Source organism: Helianthus annuus, chromosome 4 (genome assembly GCF_002127325.2).
Source record: "Helianthus annuus cultivar XRQ/B chromosome 4, HanXRQr2.0-SUNRISE, whole genome shotgun sequence".
NCBI lineage: Eukaryota > Viridiplantae > Streptophyta > Magnoliopsida > Asterales > Asteraceae > Helianthus > Helianthus annuus.
Genome location: NC_035436.2, coordinates 202,639,914 through 202,655,558, shown reverse-complemented (window position 1 = coordinate 202,655,558; position 15,645 = coordinate 202,639,914). Strand labels below are relative to the sequence as shown.

General features: G+C 36.9%; 2 protein-coding genes across 3 annotated transcripts; one reads left to right on the top strand and one right to left on the bottom strand.

Annotated features, from left to right (window-relative positions):
• Positions 1-1,018: 1,018 nt before the first annotated feature.
• Positions 1,019-4,315, bottom strand: LOC110937995 (CASP-like protein 5B2). 2 transcript variants are annotated; one of them, XM_022180460.2, is made up of 3 exons: positions 3,882-4,315; positions 2,335-2,467; positions 1,019-1,403 (listed from the first exon to the last, which is right to left on the bottom strand). In XM_022180460.2, exons 1-3 carry the CDS (start codon positions 4,010-4,012, stop codon positions 1,200-1,202), a joined length of 468 nt encoding a protein of 155 aa, XP_022036152.1. In that variant the 5' UTR covers positions 4,013-4,315; the 3' UTR covers positions 1,019-1,199. The 2 variants fall into 2 exon arrangements, with proteins under 2 accessions (XP_022036152.1, XP_035844700.1); XM_035988807.1 differs by lacking the exon at positions 1,019-1,403 and adding an exon at positions 1,946-2,236.
• A 2,036-nt stretch (positions 4,316-6,351) lies between these two features.
• On the top strand, positions 6,352-11,435 carry LOC110937996 (NADPH-dependent aldo-keto reductase, chloroplastic). Its single transcript, XM_022180462.2, has 7 exons — positions 6,352-6,811; positions 6,936-6,986; positions 8,722-8,798; positions 9,825-9,912; positions 9,985-10,260; positions 10,831-11,079; positions 11,172-11,435. Exons 1-7 carry the CDS (start codon positions 6,572-6,574, stop codon positions 11,256-11,258), a joined length of 1,068 nt encoding a protein of 355 aa, XP_022036154.1. The 5' UTR covers positions 6,352-6,571; the 3' UTR covers positions 11,259-11,435.
• The last annotated feature ends 4,210 nt before the right edge of the window (positions 11,436-15,645 follow it).

The following is a 15,645-nucleotide window of genomic DNA, read 5'->3' as shown; positions in this document are numbered from 1 at the left end:
TACTATATTAGCCCAAAATAAGAATTTTTAACATATTTGCCCCCATGGTCTCTATAACTAACCATTTTGGCCCCTAAGTCTAGGGATCATGGGGGCCAAAATGGTTAGTTATAGAGACCATAGAGGCCAAAATGGTTAGACTTAGGGGCCAAAATGGTTAGTTATAGAGACCATGGGGGCAGATATGTTAAAAATTCTTATTTTGGGCTAATATAGTAAAAGTGATATAACCACAAGGGCCAAAAACGTAATTTACTCAAATATAATCGTAAGGACCGGCCGATTAGCCGAAAACAAATCAAAGAAAAACCTTCGGTTCTAGAGTGTATCGGTTCGGTTTCGTTTATACATTCACAACATCGAGTTCACGACAGTAAACGAAAAGCCCAAAAACGAAGGCCCGTTTCTCAACTTGGCCCGATTAGGAAAAGCCCAAAAACGAAGGCCCATTTCTCGGTTAAGCGAACTTTTTTATAGAATAACAGATAAACCGAAGAGTAAACTGCCATTTTGGTCCCTGAGGTTTGGTCACTTTTGCCACTTTAGTCCAAAACTCAAACTTTTTGCATTTGGGTCCCTGTGGTTTCGGTTTTATTGCCATTTTTGTCCAAAAATAAATCAGGTCATATTTGTCTTATAAAATCCTGTTATTTTATCCTTTTCCTCAGGGGCAAAATGGTAAAAAAAAATTATAAATAAATACCAGATTTTATAAGACAAATATCACCTGAATTGCCCCTGAGGAAAAGGACAAAATTGCAGGATTTTATAAGACAAATATGTCCTGATTTCATTTTTGGACTAAAATAGCAATAAAACTGAAACCACAGGGACCCAGATGCAAAAGGTTTGAGTTTTGGACTAAAGTGGCAAAAGTGACCAAATCTCATGGACCAAAATGGCAGTTTACTCTAAACCGAAACCAAAAAACAACCGAACCGATTGGTTTTATATGTTCAGTAACCGAAACTTTCAGTTATCATTCGGTTATTGGTTAGAAGCAGACCGAACCGTGAACTGGGGCAAACGGGGGCATTCGGATTCATTTTGAAGCGAGTGAGTTGTACAAACAAATGACACATTACATTCTCAATACAATCACTGCTACATGATCAAAATTTTGAATAATTTCCAAGAACAAGATACACACAAAACCTAAACAAGTTTTTCATGGCAAACAAGTGAGCGGAAATGGATGATCAAGCCGAGGCTAATAACCAAAACATAACGTGAGAAGATATGGCTATAAAGAACCAGGTGATGAAAGCCATAGCTATCGAGATCTCAAACCTGCTACACGGTAGATGCATTTTAGGGTTGGTGCAGAAATGCAAATCTCTTGCGTAAAGTACGACAATCCCAGCTGAAGAACACGCAGCGGCAAGCGACAACGTAGCCGTCACCTGCATTTGTGCCACAATCCCGGCTGAACATTAATAAAAATTTAAGCTTTTGGTAACTCCTTGTTCATTATCCAAGTGTGACAAAATGAAAAATCATGCAAAAAAAAAAAAAAACGTATATGCATCCATAGAAAGAGGCACCAGTAGGGGTGCAAACAAGCCGAGCTACTCGAGCTCGGCTCGAAAAAAAGCTCGAACGAGCCGAGCTTAAACGAGCTCGAGCCCGAGCCTAAAAACAAGATCGTTTAGTAAACGAGCCCGAGCCCGAGCCTAAAAACAAGATCGTTTAGTAAACGAGCCCGAGCCCGAGCTTATCTTATCGAGCCCGAGCCGGCTTGCGAGCCTAATCGAGCTTTCTATATATATATTTTTTATTAATATATTAAACATATATTTACATAATAATAATTACCATTTATATAAATATAAAAAATAACTAAATTATATGTATAATAATAATTATAATTAATATAAATTAATTAATAAATACTAAACGAGTCGAGCCCGAGCTTGAATAATTACCTTCGAGCCGAGCTCGAGCTCGAGCTTTCATATGTTAAACGAGCTCGAGCCAGGTCGAGCTCGGGCTCGGCTCGTTTGCACCCCTAGGCACCAGTCTCCAGCCACTATTAAGAGCTATTATTAAATATATCCCGGAAAAACTTGAGGCTTTACATTGAACTTTCAAGTGAAAATTGTTGTGGATACATGAGGGGCGTTCAATACAGAACCAATATTAAGTAGAAACTATGTGAACCGCATAAACGCTTAGTACCTTTTCGCTTTAATGTGAACACATTAAATTGGTTTTGTATTGAACACGTTACACGCTCCTAACAATAACATACAGTGTCTCAATATTGCTATCAAAATGATATGATGAGGTAAGCAAAAGCATATAAAACGTTTAGTGAACGGATACGACACATACCCAATCGCCAACCACAAACAAGCTGACCAAGACAGCATTTTGAAGGTCTTTCTTGATCCTAAGAGCGTAGACATCAAGACAAGCTAGCCCAAAGCTCCACAACACTTGAAGCCCCATCGATGCAATTAAATAGCTGCAACAGAATAAGACATATGTTGGTTAAGCATCGTAATCAACAAGCCATTAATTGCAATATAACCACCAAAATAAGGAAAAAAATTAACAAACAAGACATCCTTATTTATTGCTAAAATCCTATCTTCTAAAATAAAATCCACATCATAAAATCTTGTTAAACCACCATACACTAAATCCCTTCTTGCATTTACACACACCCAAAACAAATCTTTGACTTAAAGATTCACCCAACAAAACACAGAACACTCACAAAACAACAAAGATTACAGAATCTAAATAAAAATGTAATCTTGACACATCCCCTAAACAAATTACACAAAATCTTTCCATAAACAGCATACCAGAATGCAGTGTAGCTCACATAACACTCACAAAAAAAAAAAAAAAAACAAAAAAAAAAAACAAAACAAAAAGATAACAGAAATGAAATAAAAATGTAATCTTGACACATCCCCTAAACAAATTACACAAAATCTTGAATCCTAATGTTATAAATCTTTCCATAAACAACAGCATACCAGAATGCAGTGTAGCTTACATACACTCACAACAACAAAAAAAAAAAAAAGAAATGAAATAAAAATGTAATCTTGACACACCCCCTAAACAAATGACACAAAATCTTGAATCCTAATGTTATAAATCTTTCCATAAACAGCATACCAGAATGCAGTGTAGCTTACATAACACTCACAAAAAAAAAAAAAAAAAAAAAAAGATAACAGAAATGAAATAAAAATGTAATCTTGACACACCCCCTAAACAAATTACACAAAATCTTGAAGCCTAATGTTATAAATCTTTCCATAAACAGCATACCAGAATGCAGTGTAGCTTACATAACACTCACAAAAAAAAAAAAAAAAAAAAAAAAAGATAACAGAAATGAAATAAAAATGTAATCTTGACACACCCCCTAAACAAATGACACAAAATCTTGAATCCTAATGTCATAAATCTTTCCATAAACAGCATACCAGAATGCAGTGTAGCTTACATAACACTCACAAAAAAAAAAAAAAAAAAAAAAAAAAAAAAAAAAAAAAAAACCAGAGATGAAATAAAAATGTAATCTTGACACACCCCCTAAACAAATTACACAAAATCTTGAATCCTAAAAAAAAAAAAAAAAAAAAAAGGATAACAGAAATGAAATAAAAGTGTAATCTTGACACACCCCCTAAACAAATGACACAAAATCTTGAATCCTAATGTTATAAATCTTTCCATAAACAGCATACCAGAATGCAGTGTAGCTTACATAACACTCACAAAAAAAAAAAAAAAAAAAAAAAAAAAAAAAAAAAGATGACAGAAATGAAATAAAAATGTAATCTTGAGACACCCACTAAACAAATTACACAAAATCTTGAATCCTAATGACACAAATCTTTACACAAAAAACATACCAAAATGCAGTATAACTAGAAAACCCAGAAGCAGAAACCATCCAGCCAATAGAAGCAGCAGCACACAAACATTGGCCAATACGCAGCATCAAGCCGCTAACACTTCCAGGGCTTCCAAACATATCCTTCATGTCTTGTTCTTGGATCTCAAAAGGGTCCTTAAATTGAGCCCTAAATTTGAAAATTGTACAACATGTTGAGAGATCTGAACAGAAATGTTGAGAATTGATGTGGGTTTGGTGTTGTATGGTGAAATGTGTGAGAAATGTCTGGAATTTGAGACTGTGATTTGGGGGGATCGAGAAAGGGGGTGGAGTGTTTGTTTTGTTTCACTAATTACTTTTTTACTGTTGTTTGATGTTTTCTTGTAATTGCTCGTTCGGGTTAGGTTTGGATTTTGGAATATTCACTTTTATCACATGTATGTATGTATATGTATGACAATAATGGAATTTGTATTCTTGCTTATTGTGTATAGCACCCAAAAATTTTAATAAGGTGTTTTAAATTTAAAAGATACTTGGAATTTATTCTGAATAAACATTTACTACTTTTAATATTCTTTTTTTAATAGCAAATTAACTCAATCTTAAATACTTCTATTTGTATCTTAGGCTATGTGGTATGGTGATGGTCCTCCCTTGAAGGATGATCCGCCACGTAGGATCGACGTAGGATGGGTGTGAGAATGGGGCAAAGAGGATGGAGATATGGAAATGGGGGGATGGACCTAAAATGTATATGTATATATTGTATGTATAGGTGTGTGATCAAGGGTTGGGCTGGTTTTTTGTCTCCTTGTGGATCGTCCCCAACGTCTCAAAAGAGACGGACAATACGCTGCCGGGGGGGGGGGGGGCGGTGTGTGGAACGACGCCGGACCAAAACGGTGGGGGACGACCCCCATACCATGTGGTCTTATAGGGTTTGAACTTTGAATTATACATAGAATTGTACATCTCTTAAATAGAGAGGAGGCTCCACACTAATAAATAAGAAAAAGATTGTAAAATTTAACTGAAAATTATATCAATCTATGATTAGGGAAGAGTGGAAGACAATCGTATCAAGCTAGTGAGATTTTCTAGCGTGATGCGTCGAGAATTCGGCTGATATTGATTTGATTTGTTGTGTAGTACCGGCACTCGGTTTCAACTATTTGTATATTAGTATTCTTTCCGTGAAAAAAATCATTTAGAAACGTTGATAATAATAATAACTAAGTCGCAGCGGTAAAACCGAAATTTTACAAAATATTATATTTTAAGAGTTATAAGAGAAAAAATAAATGTGTAAAACACATTATCACATGATTGGTAAAAAATGAAAACAAAGGCAAAATTTTAGGGTGTAAAGAGTGAAGTTGTAACACCAAATTGTAATTTTCATGTCCATGCTTAAGCGACTTTTACAACGGTGCTTAAATCAAATATACCTTAAAAGTGTGATAGAAAGTTGTGGATAGTTGATCACCAACATCACCAAATACTATGTCCATAAAATATGTTTTTCATGCATAGTTATGTCATAAAATATTTTTGAAAAGATGATCAATATAAATAACCATTTAAGGAGGTTTTCATTACTCTTCTATGACTATGATTGACCATTTTGGATTGCATGATCAGTTTGTTAGTAATGTTTAATTCTTATGCTGGATAGAGGTGAGAGTTTTAACCCGTTTACTTTTAAATGGGTTGATGTGGGTTGTGTTATTTTTCAGATGAATCAAATAAAAGCATCTAGCTAAATGGTGAATGGGTCAAATAAAATAATCTATTTCAAACGGACCAAATCAGTGTCGTTTGAGATGGGCAGGGATACTTATCTCCATTTCTTAGACAACCATAGACAATTGTGGTTTGGTATGGCGCTAGACCGGAAAAAAAGAAGTGAGATGAGATGATAATATTACATATGTGTCGAAGTTCAGGGAAGTTGTGTGATACAACAGACTATATGTTGTGTTAAAAATAAAACATACATAATATTCAAAACATATTTAAGAGCTAAATTACAACTAACTTTCACGAGCTTTATTTTCATATTAGCTGTTTGTCGGTTTATGCCTAACTTCTTACCTTCGCTGCTAGAGGTCATGCTAATTACCATTAACAAAAATCTACAACTTTTATGGATACATGTAGATGCGGTAATTCAGATGTGTAAGGCTTGTGACTAAATTGATCTTATCACAATGCAAGAAGTTCACAAGCGGATTTTTATTTATAAATCATCATTCTTATGACTCACATTTTCTTATTCAGGTGTTTAGACTTTTATTTTTAAATTACTATTTTTATGACTATTATTTCTGTATATGTGTCTTTGTTATTATTTAATTAAGATTTGTAAGACATAGATAGACCACACCGATGCCACAAATAAGAAAATCAATAGATTACCACTCACGAGAAAATTGATAAACTAATAGAAAATAAGTAAAATGTTGTAATTTGAGTTTCTACCATTAGAGTAATAATGATACATGTGTGTCGTCTAGGCGAATAGGTGGAGATTACCTCACCGTACTGTCATGTCTTCGGTCGAGTGTTCATGGCTTCGGCCCTATGTGAGGGTTCTCTCCGGTTCAAAGAAAGTGTATCTCAATGTCGTAAATTTCGTTCGTATCCTATTTAGAGGATTTGTTGGGCGTTAAAAAAGAGTAATAATAGATCACGTGAGTTGAAATGTCCGCTAAACGGTGGACCATTTATACCCTCTTTAATTGGAGCGTATCATCATCATCACTCCTCACTTTCGTCTTTTACTTTCCTCCTCATTTTCACCGACAGTTGTTATCCGAAATGACCGGCGGAATTGAATTCTTCTTCGATCTGAAAAACAACACTCGGATTCCATCTGTTGGTCTGGGAACATGGCAATCGGAACCTGGTCTTGTTGGCCAAGCTGTCTATACCGCCGTCAAGGTTTTGTTCATCACAATTTAATTTTTATTAACCCAATTTCACCCCTATGATTGTTTGCAGCATGTTTCTTGTTTTTTAAGTTTGTTGAGAAATAGATGTATCATATATAAATCATGTTTTGCAGGTTGGGTACCGCCACATTGATTGTGCACAAGTTTATGGCAATGAAAAGGAGGTATGCTTCTTGTCTTGCTCAATATAATATAATATTATTAAGTTAATTATAATATTTCGGAAATGATATGTACATATATCCGTCGTCAAAATCGTAGCAATCCGTAATTTCTTGTCATTTGTTTAATCATCGGCGGATCTTGAACTTAGTTTTCAGTAAAACCAGGGGACGGACTTAAGACATATAAGATTCTTTTTAAAATTTACACTACGAAGCGAAAAAACAGTGGAGGCCGGGGGACCCGTGCCCCAAGCTAAGCTAAGCTCCACCTCTGTGTTTATAGTGTCTAGTAGGCCAGCTCCATTACTGGTATTATTATACATCATCATCATCATCATCATCATCATCATACTCAGTAAATCCCAGCAGTAGTAAAGCTAAGGTAAGGTCTGAGGAGGGTAAGATGTAGACAGCTTTACCTCTACCTCGTAGGAACTAGGAATAGAGAGGCTGCTTCTGATAAGACACCCGGCTCGATAGTAGTTTTGCATCAAGCCTTGGACATAAGGCACGTGACACTCAACATAATCAGGACAAAGGCCAATTAGTGCATGTATCCCCATGTCTTTCGGCTATCAACGCTACCACATGATGCATGATTAACCGTCCGCCACTTTTAACGTTATTTTCATGAAATTAGTAAAATAACATTAAAATTAGTTCAATTTCATTATAGTACATAGGGTGACCAACCAAATGGGTCATGTTTTTGCCTCTAGTAGGATGAACAGTCGATATTGAGTATCGAGTTGTTGGACCGCTGGAATGATTGGTCGACATGAGCAAGTGGGCGATAATTGTGACTAAAGTGGTTTAAGCACTTGGCCCAGTAATTGTCTCCATGTTGATCGAATGAAATGAGGAATATTTGTCTATTGAGCTTTGATTCATCGTCTCAACCTATGAATTCTCTTCTTTTCCATGTTTTTTTTTTTGTAAAGAGTTGTGCGTAATACCCTTCATCGGAAACAATTGAGTTGTCGGGGGAAAAAACGTGTTAGGTTGGAAATCTTTGACTTTTGTTTTTGCCAGTCTAAGGTTTAGTGTTTAGGGTACATCGTGTGTACATTTTTTACTGGTTTAAGACCCAAGCCCGGAGCTTTCAGTTGCTACCTCTTCCAATGAATGTCCCGATATTTATGTCCACATGGGTGCCATGTGTATTTTAGGGGCTGTTTGTTTAGCTCTTAACGAGGCTCTTAATGATTCAAACCTTTTACTGATTCAGTACTTAATGGTTCAGACTGTTTGTTTCGCTAGCAGATGTCTTAATGGTTCAGACATTTGCCTCTGAATGGTTAAGCATTATACTGAGTCTGAATGGTTAAGACCTTTAATCTAAATTTGTCAGACATTTGCCTCTGAACGGTTAAGCATTATACTGGCTCTTAATGGTTGAGACCCCTTACTGGTTCAACACTTAATGGTTCAGACCTCTTACTCTTACTGGTTCAACACTAACCATTCAGAAGTTGCCAAACAGCCCCTTAGTTTCATCACTACCTACTGCTATGAGTGGGATATTAATGGGTACGTTTGTTTGTTTTGTCTAGGTGTCATGTGCACATCATGTGTACCACTTTGAGACAAACATGAAAGGGTGTTGCTGTTTAATGAATTTAATCTCAATACACACACAATAAAACTCAATAAAATTCAAAAAGTTATTTACTTGTTCAAAAAATTTACATATAACATCTATGATCCAAAGCATAAATCCTGTATTTTTTTGTAGATTGGTGTTGCTTTGAAGAAGCTTTTCGATGACGGTGTAGTGAAGCGAGAAGATTTGTGGATCACCTCCAAACTCTGGTTTGTCTTAATCCTTCGTCATTCAACTTCACATTGTATTAAGATTCCACCGTTTTTTTTAACACAAGACCCTAAATAGGGGTGCAAACGAGCCGAGCCGAGCCGAGCTCGAGCTCGTTTAACATATGAAAGCTCGAGCTCGGCTCGATTCGAGCTTTATTTCTAAAGCTCGAGCTCGACTCGACGGTAATTTTTCAAGCTCGAGCTCGGCTCGGCTCGGGCTCGACTCGTTTAGTATTTATTAATTAATTTATATTAATTATAATTATTATTATACATATAATTAAGTTATTTTTTTAAATTTATATAAATGGTAATTATTATTATATAAATATATGTTTAATATATTAATAAAAAATATATAAACAAAAAGCTCGTTTAGGCTCGCGAGCCGGCTCGACAGGGGCGGACCCACGTTAAGCGGAACGGGGTCCCCGGACCCCAATCTTTTTTTAAAAAGTAGTAGAAGCGGTATATAAAATTTTCTATGGACCCCATAAAATAATTTAGTTGGACCCCATAACAATGAGAGTGAGCCTGGTGTAGTGCTAAAACCCCTTGTTTACACATAAAAGATCTTGGGTTTGATACCTGTTTGTTTCATTTTTTTGTGTTTTTTTTCTTAAACCTGATTTTAAATTAATCACTCTATTTTTTTTCCTATTTCAATTTTTTCTCATCTATATTTAGCTGAATGTGTAGTACATGAAACTTGTAATTTAGTTAAGATATTGTTTTCTATTATGTTTCTCGCCCCAACCCGACCCGAACAATGATTGATCCAAAAAATTTGAACACCGGAAAATGGGACCCCATTGTTCAAAAATCCTGGGTCCGCCACTGCGGCTCGAGCTCGATAAGCGAAGCTCGGGCTCGGGCTCGTTTACTAAACGAGCTTGTTTTTTTAGGCTCGGGCTCGAGCTCGAGCTCGTTTAAGCTCGGCTCGTTCTACCTTTTTTTCGAGCCGAGCTCGAGTAGCTCGCTAGTAGCTCGGCTCGTTTGCATCCCTAACCCTAAACTTTACAGGTGTAACAATCATGCACCAGAAGATGTGCCTGTAGCATTGGAAAACACTTTGAAAGACTTGCAGCTTGATTACATTAACCTGTACCTCGTAAGTGTTCATAGATTTAAGTCGTATACCATCTGGTCCACTTTTTTAATTTTTTTTTTCTATCTATTTAAGATCCACTGGCCTGCAAGGACAAAGAAGGGAACAGCTGGATTCAAACCCGAAAACATGATTCCAACTGATATACCTGCAACATGGAAAGCACTGGAATCATGCTACGATAAGGGCATGACTCGAGGTTTAGGCGTTAGCAACTTTTCTTCGAAGAAATTAGGTGATTTATTAAAAGTGGCGCGTGTTCCACCCGTTGTGAACCAGGTGGAGTGTCACCCTTCATGGCAGCAAACTAAATTGCGCGAATTTTGTAAATCTAATGGGGTCCATCTTTCTGTAAGTCATCAAAGTTGACAAATTTGCTACTAGGGGTGCAAACGAGCCGAGCTACTCGAGCTCGGCTCGAAAAAAAACTCGAACGAGCCGAGCTTAAACGAGCTCGAGCTCGAGCCCGAGCCTAAAAAACAAGCTCGTTTACTAAACGAGCCCGAGCTCGAGCTTCGCTTATCGAGCTCGAGCCGGCTCACGAGCCTAAACGAGCTTTTTGTATATATATATTTTTATTAATATATTAAACATATATTTATATAATAATTACCATTTATATAAATATAAAAAAATAACTTAATTATGTGTACAATAATAATTATGATTAATATAAATTAATTAATAAATACTAAACGAGTCGAGCCCGAGCCGAGCTCGAGCTTGAAAAATTAGCTTCGAGCCGAGCTCGAGCTTTAGAAATAAAGCTCGAATCGAGTCGAGCTCGAGCTTTCATATGTTAAACAAGCTCGAGCTCGAGCCTGGTCGAGCTCGGGCTCGGCTCGGCTCGTTTGCACCCCTATTTGCTACTAATTAGTTTCATAATCAAATTTTTAGCTTGTGTTCGGTTTAAATATTCAGGGATATTCGCCACTTGGTTCTCCGGGCACAAAATGGCTCAAGAGCAATGTTCTGCAGCATCCGATTCTGACATCGGTCGCAGAAAAAGTAGGCAAAACTCCTGCACAGGTGGCGCTCCGGTGGGGTTTGCAGATGGGTCATAGTGTACTTCCCAAAAGTACAAATGAAGCAAGAATCAAAGAGAATTTCGATGTCTTTGATTGGTCTATTCCTGATGCCTTGTTTGAAGAGATGTCTAAAATTGAGCAGGCAAGCTTTCTAATTCATCTTCATCGTCATAATCGAACAATTGGAAAGATAATCGACACGTTATTTACATATGAATTATGGGTTTCTTGCAGGCGAGGCTTGTTCGGGGGGATTTTCTGGTTAATGATAGTTATGGCGAGTATAGGAGCGTTGAGGAACTCTGGGATGGTGAGATTTGAAAGCTCGAGTTGACTTCATTATTCATCAATCATAGATGATTTCAGTTTCTGCTTTGACTTTAATCTAGAAGTCTGGTTTGTTTTGATCCATATCAAGATATTATATTTGCAATATATGTTAAATGCTGTAACTTTTGGATAGATATGGATAGTTTAAAAGGATTAATATTTGTATCATTTTACTTGATAACTAAAAGGAGATAAAACTATATGTTTTAGTTTCATCGTCGTACTCCACCTCAGCGGCACATCAGCATCCCCTTCCACTGTTTCTCTCTTCCACTAATATGGGGTGTGGTTCCCTACCCTCCACTATCCCCTCCCAAAGTCTTTTTTTTTTTTTGCTCGTGGCCTTTGTGGATTCCCCCACGAGCTTCGCCCTCTTGATTGCCCGGGTGGTGTGCAAATCGTGGCCTCATGGCAACGTTACTCCACATTTGGGATTCACGAACCCACACCGATCAGTCTAATTAGTTTCAGATTTATTATCCTAACTTATATAAGTCTTAGACAACAGTAAGAAAGAACATGTGAGGAGGGAGGAATAGAGATATGAGAGGTGTTCGTGAGGTGTATGAGTGAGTCAGGAAAAAGAAATTATCTTATTGGTTGGACAAGTGCCATGTGAGACACCCAAAAAACGCACACAAACACACATATTGAATAAGCTATTAATACATGTGGAGTTGTACCAATTACTCAACTCTTTATTATCTCCATATAGATTCGTTGGAACTGGATCAGACCTCTGTCAAATCCTGTGGAAGTTGCTGATTTGATTAGTTGTTCGAATCTGATCTCTAGTATGGAGAGATCCAATGTTAAGGATAAATGGAGATGGGACTCGGTCACTTCTGTTCAATATTCCACAGCTTCGTTCAAGACACTTTCTCTAGACCCGAATATTCCAGAGTGCAGGTTCTCGGCTAAAGGTTGCAGTTGGGTGCGTCTAAATGCAATTTGTTTTTATGGCGGGCGGGATTAGACCGTATTCCGACAAAAACGGCGTTAGTCAAAAGAAACATTGCTGTGGACTCGGAGCTTTGCCCGTTCTGTTTGGAGGAACCGGAAACGGTTGAACACCTTTTCACGGCTTGCGCTTCAACATCTCAGGTTTGGAATAAGTTCTCTGAATGGGTTAGAATGCAGCCGGTTTTTGCTTTTTCTTTTGGCGATATTCTGGAATTGCATAATCACTTTAATGGGGAGAAGAAAGCTAAAGATTTAGTTTGGGGGCTTGTTGCGGTGACGTGTTGGTGTTTATGGAAGGCTAGGAATGAGATGATCTTTTCTAACGGTCGCGGAAAGATCGAAGATATTATAGGGGAGGTCAAGTCGCTTAGTTTTTTTTGGGTTAAGAGTAGGTCAAAGATTTGTAATTTGGTTTGGCGGGAGTGGTTTAGTTTTCCCCTGTATATGTTGTAAGTGGAGGTGGTGCGGTTCTATTCTCAGGCCGGCCGTTTGTTAATAATATTTACCTTTCAAAAAAAAAAGATAAAATAACCTTTCACATAAGTACATAACAAAGAAAAGTACGATTGCACTAAATGGCTAGTGAAAGACTTGAAGTTAGTAGTAATATATTTCAATTTTCAAGTAAAGGAATACTTATAGCAAGTTCGAATCATATCATCTAATAGACTTGTACATGCCCTAATTGAAATTTTAATGTGGGTAAGGTACCTAGCAAATGAATGAGGTGTGAAACAGTACGATTTTTTTGTCTTTTCGTCTTAAAACAAAGACGTCTCACATATGACATTTATAAACAAATAGGTAAGACACAAGTCCGTACGTGCAGTTTAGTTTAATGTTTTTTATAGTATTGTGGTTACCCGGAAGTATGTTTTTCTTCGAAATTAGTGCCTTGAATTGGTTTCGTGGTGGAATGTGTGTTTTCGGTGTTTGAGGTCGTTATTGGTTCATTGGTTTACGTGTAGTATGTGATTGGTTTAGGCCACTGTTTATATTTTAGAAATGAGATCAGTCATATAATCATATACAATAATGTTCTTTTGTATGAGTAATAAAATAAATGGATGATTACACAAACAATCTATGTCATCGGGTAAAAATAACACTTTTGGGTCTAACTTCAAAAAGTCCAATGTTTGATATATGTTTTTTTTTTTAAATTCCAATGTCAACAATAATTTGAGTTAAAAATCCCATTAAACTTAAAAAAACAACCGTTTTTAGTCTTTTGACAAACCACAAAGACTATATATGTATTACTTCACTCAAAATAATCCTCAAAAAGCAAAGGAAAAAAAACCTAAACCCGTCTTCGTCACCAACACCACTGTCCATATTGAAAGCAACGAATCTGTGTTATACTTTGCCCGTGATGACGACATCACCTCTTAAGGTTTCATTGCTGAAGTTTGAGCGCCTATGTGCCCGACATACTTAGGAGTGTTTGAAAACGATTAGACCATGCGTTGTGGTAAGGGTGAATAATGCCCCCACCCTTTGGCGTTTTCCGCCATGTGGCAGTACAGTCAGCAAGGGGCATTATTGGGCTTTTTTTTTTCTAAAATGGGTGTAGTGGGGATGTGGGTATTATGTTAAAAGGGTGTAAACAATTAAATAAAATAAAAAACTAACCAAAAAAAGGTATTGGTCAAACCCTAAAGAAGATAGCTCCGATTGGTCCAAACATTGCCCCCATAGCGTTATTTAAACAACGCCAAAACAACAAATTCATCCAACCATGCCCAAACACGCCCTAGGGGTGGTGGGGCGGCGTGTTTAGGCGTTCTCCGGCGAGAAAAAACGCCCCCTTGGGCACGACTATGGGTGGTTTTATAACCAACAATTCCATATCACTACTCTACAGTAACGAGAATAAATCTTTAATTTTCTTCCTATTTGTGAACATTGTGACGGAATCCAGAAGCCTAGTTAAAATTTGATGTAAATAGTTTTGTTATTGTGAACCAACAATTAGGGCTGTTCAAATCGCTCGGCGCTCGACGCTCGTTCGATGCTCGCTCGGAAAATGCTCAGAATTTGCTCGTTCGATTCAGCTCGATTAAAAAAATGCTCAGTTCGGATCGGTTCGGTTTGTAAACGAACTGAGCACGAGCAAAGGTCCGCTCGGTTCGGTTGGATCGATTTATTTTTTAATATATATATATATATATATATATATATATATATATATATATATATAGAGAGAGAGAGAGAGAGAGAGAGAGAGTTAGGTTAACGTACAAGAGCCCTTATCCTACATTACGTACGCGATCATCTCAGCCATCAGATCTTCATACCACATTGAAATCGCATGTTGGTTTTTTGTAACAATTTCGCATGTTGGTTTTTTAACATGCGATTTCATCAAAATTACCACATGCGAAATTGTTACAAAAAACCAACATGCGATTTCATCAAAATTATCACATGCGAAATTGTTACAAAAAACCAACATACGATTTCATCAAAATTATCACATGCAATTTCATCCATGCTATTTTATAACATGCGATTTCACATCGCGTACGTTAAGCCATTTTGTACAATACATTTTTTCTATATATATACATATATATTTGTGTTTGTGTTTGTATCATTTTTAATGAAATGACTAGATACCAACATTAACAATGTTTGGTGCAAGATCCAAATAGAGCTCATTGAAGTAATTAGAATTGAAATCTAATACCAATAGTTCATTATCCGATACTTAAATGTCCATTTGAGTAACTGAGTCAAAATTTCAAATACTTAAATGTGAAGCGTCGATCAATACTCAAGTCTCAACCCACCATTTGATTCAGAAGTGCAAGACCCTAATCAAAACCCCCAATTGGCCATCGTTATTCGATTTCTCCATCGCCACTCGCCAAGACGCCAACTCGTCAGGGTTTTGCTTCAATCGATTCATTCAATTTCAAACTTTCGATAGAACAAGGGTATATTTCAATCGGTTGACGATTTATCTTCCCGCTTAGTTAATCTCGATAGAACTAGTTGAGTGTTTTTGTATTCCTTGTTATTTGTTAAATTTCTACTTGTGTTTTATTGGACGAAACATCAGGGACGAAAACTGCACTTTATATTATAATAACTAGCACTCCCATCGTCACTTTCCTTGTTTGTTTTGCGATGCTCGATACTCGCTCGACGTTCGTTCGAAAAATGCTCGGATCGAAAGACGCTCGCTCGAATTTGGCTCGGTTGAAAAAATGCTCGGTTCGGTTCGGATCGGTTTGTAAACGAACCGAGCACGAGCAAAGGTCTGATTGATTCGGTTCGGCTCGTGAACAGCCCTACCAACAATGAGATGTTTAGTCATGTCTATCCGATTTTTGTTACATGACCAATCACGTATGATAGTACTGTTATATTGTATCTCTAGCGGAAAGTGATGGAAGAAACAATCGGT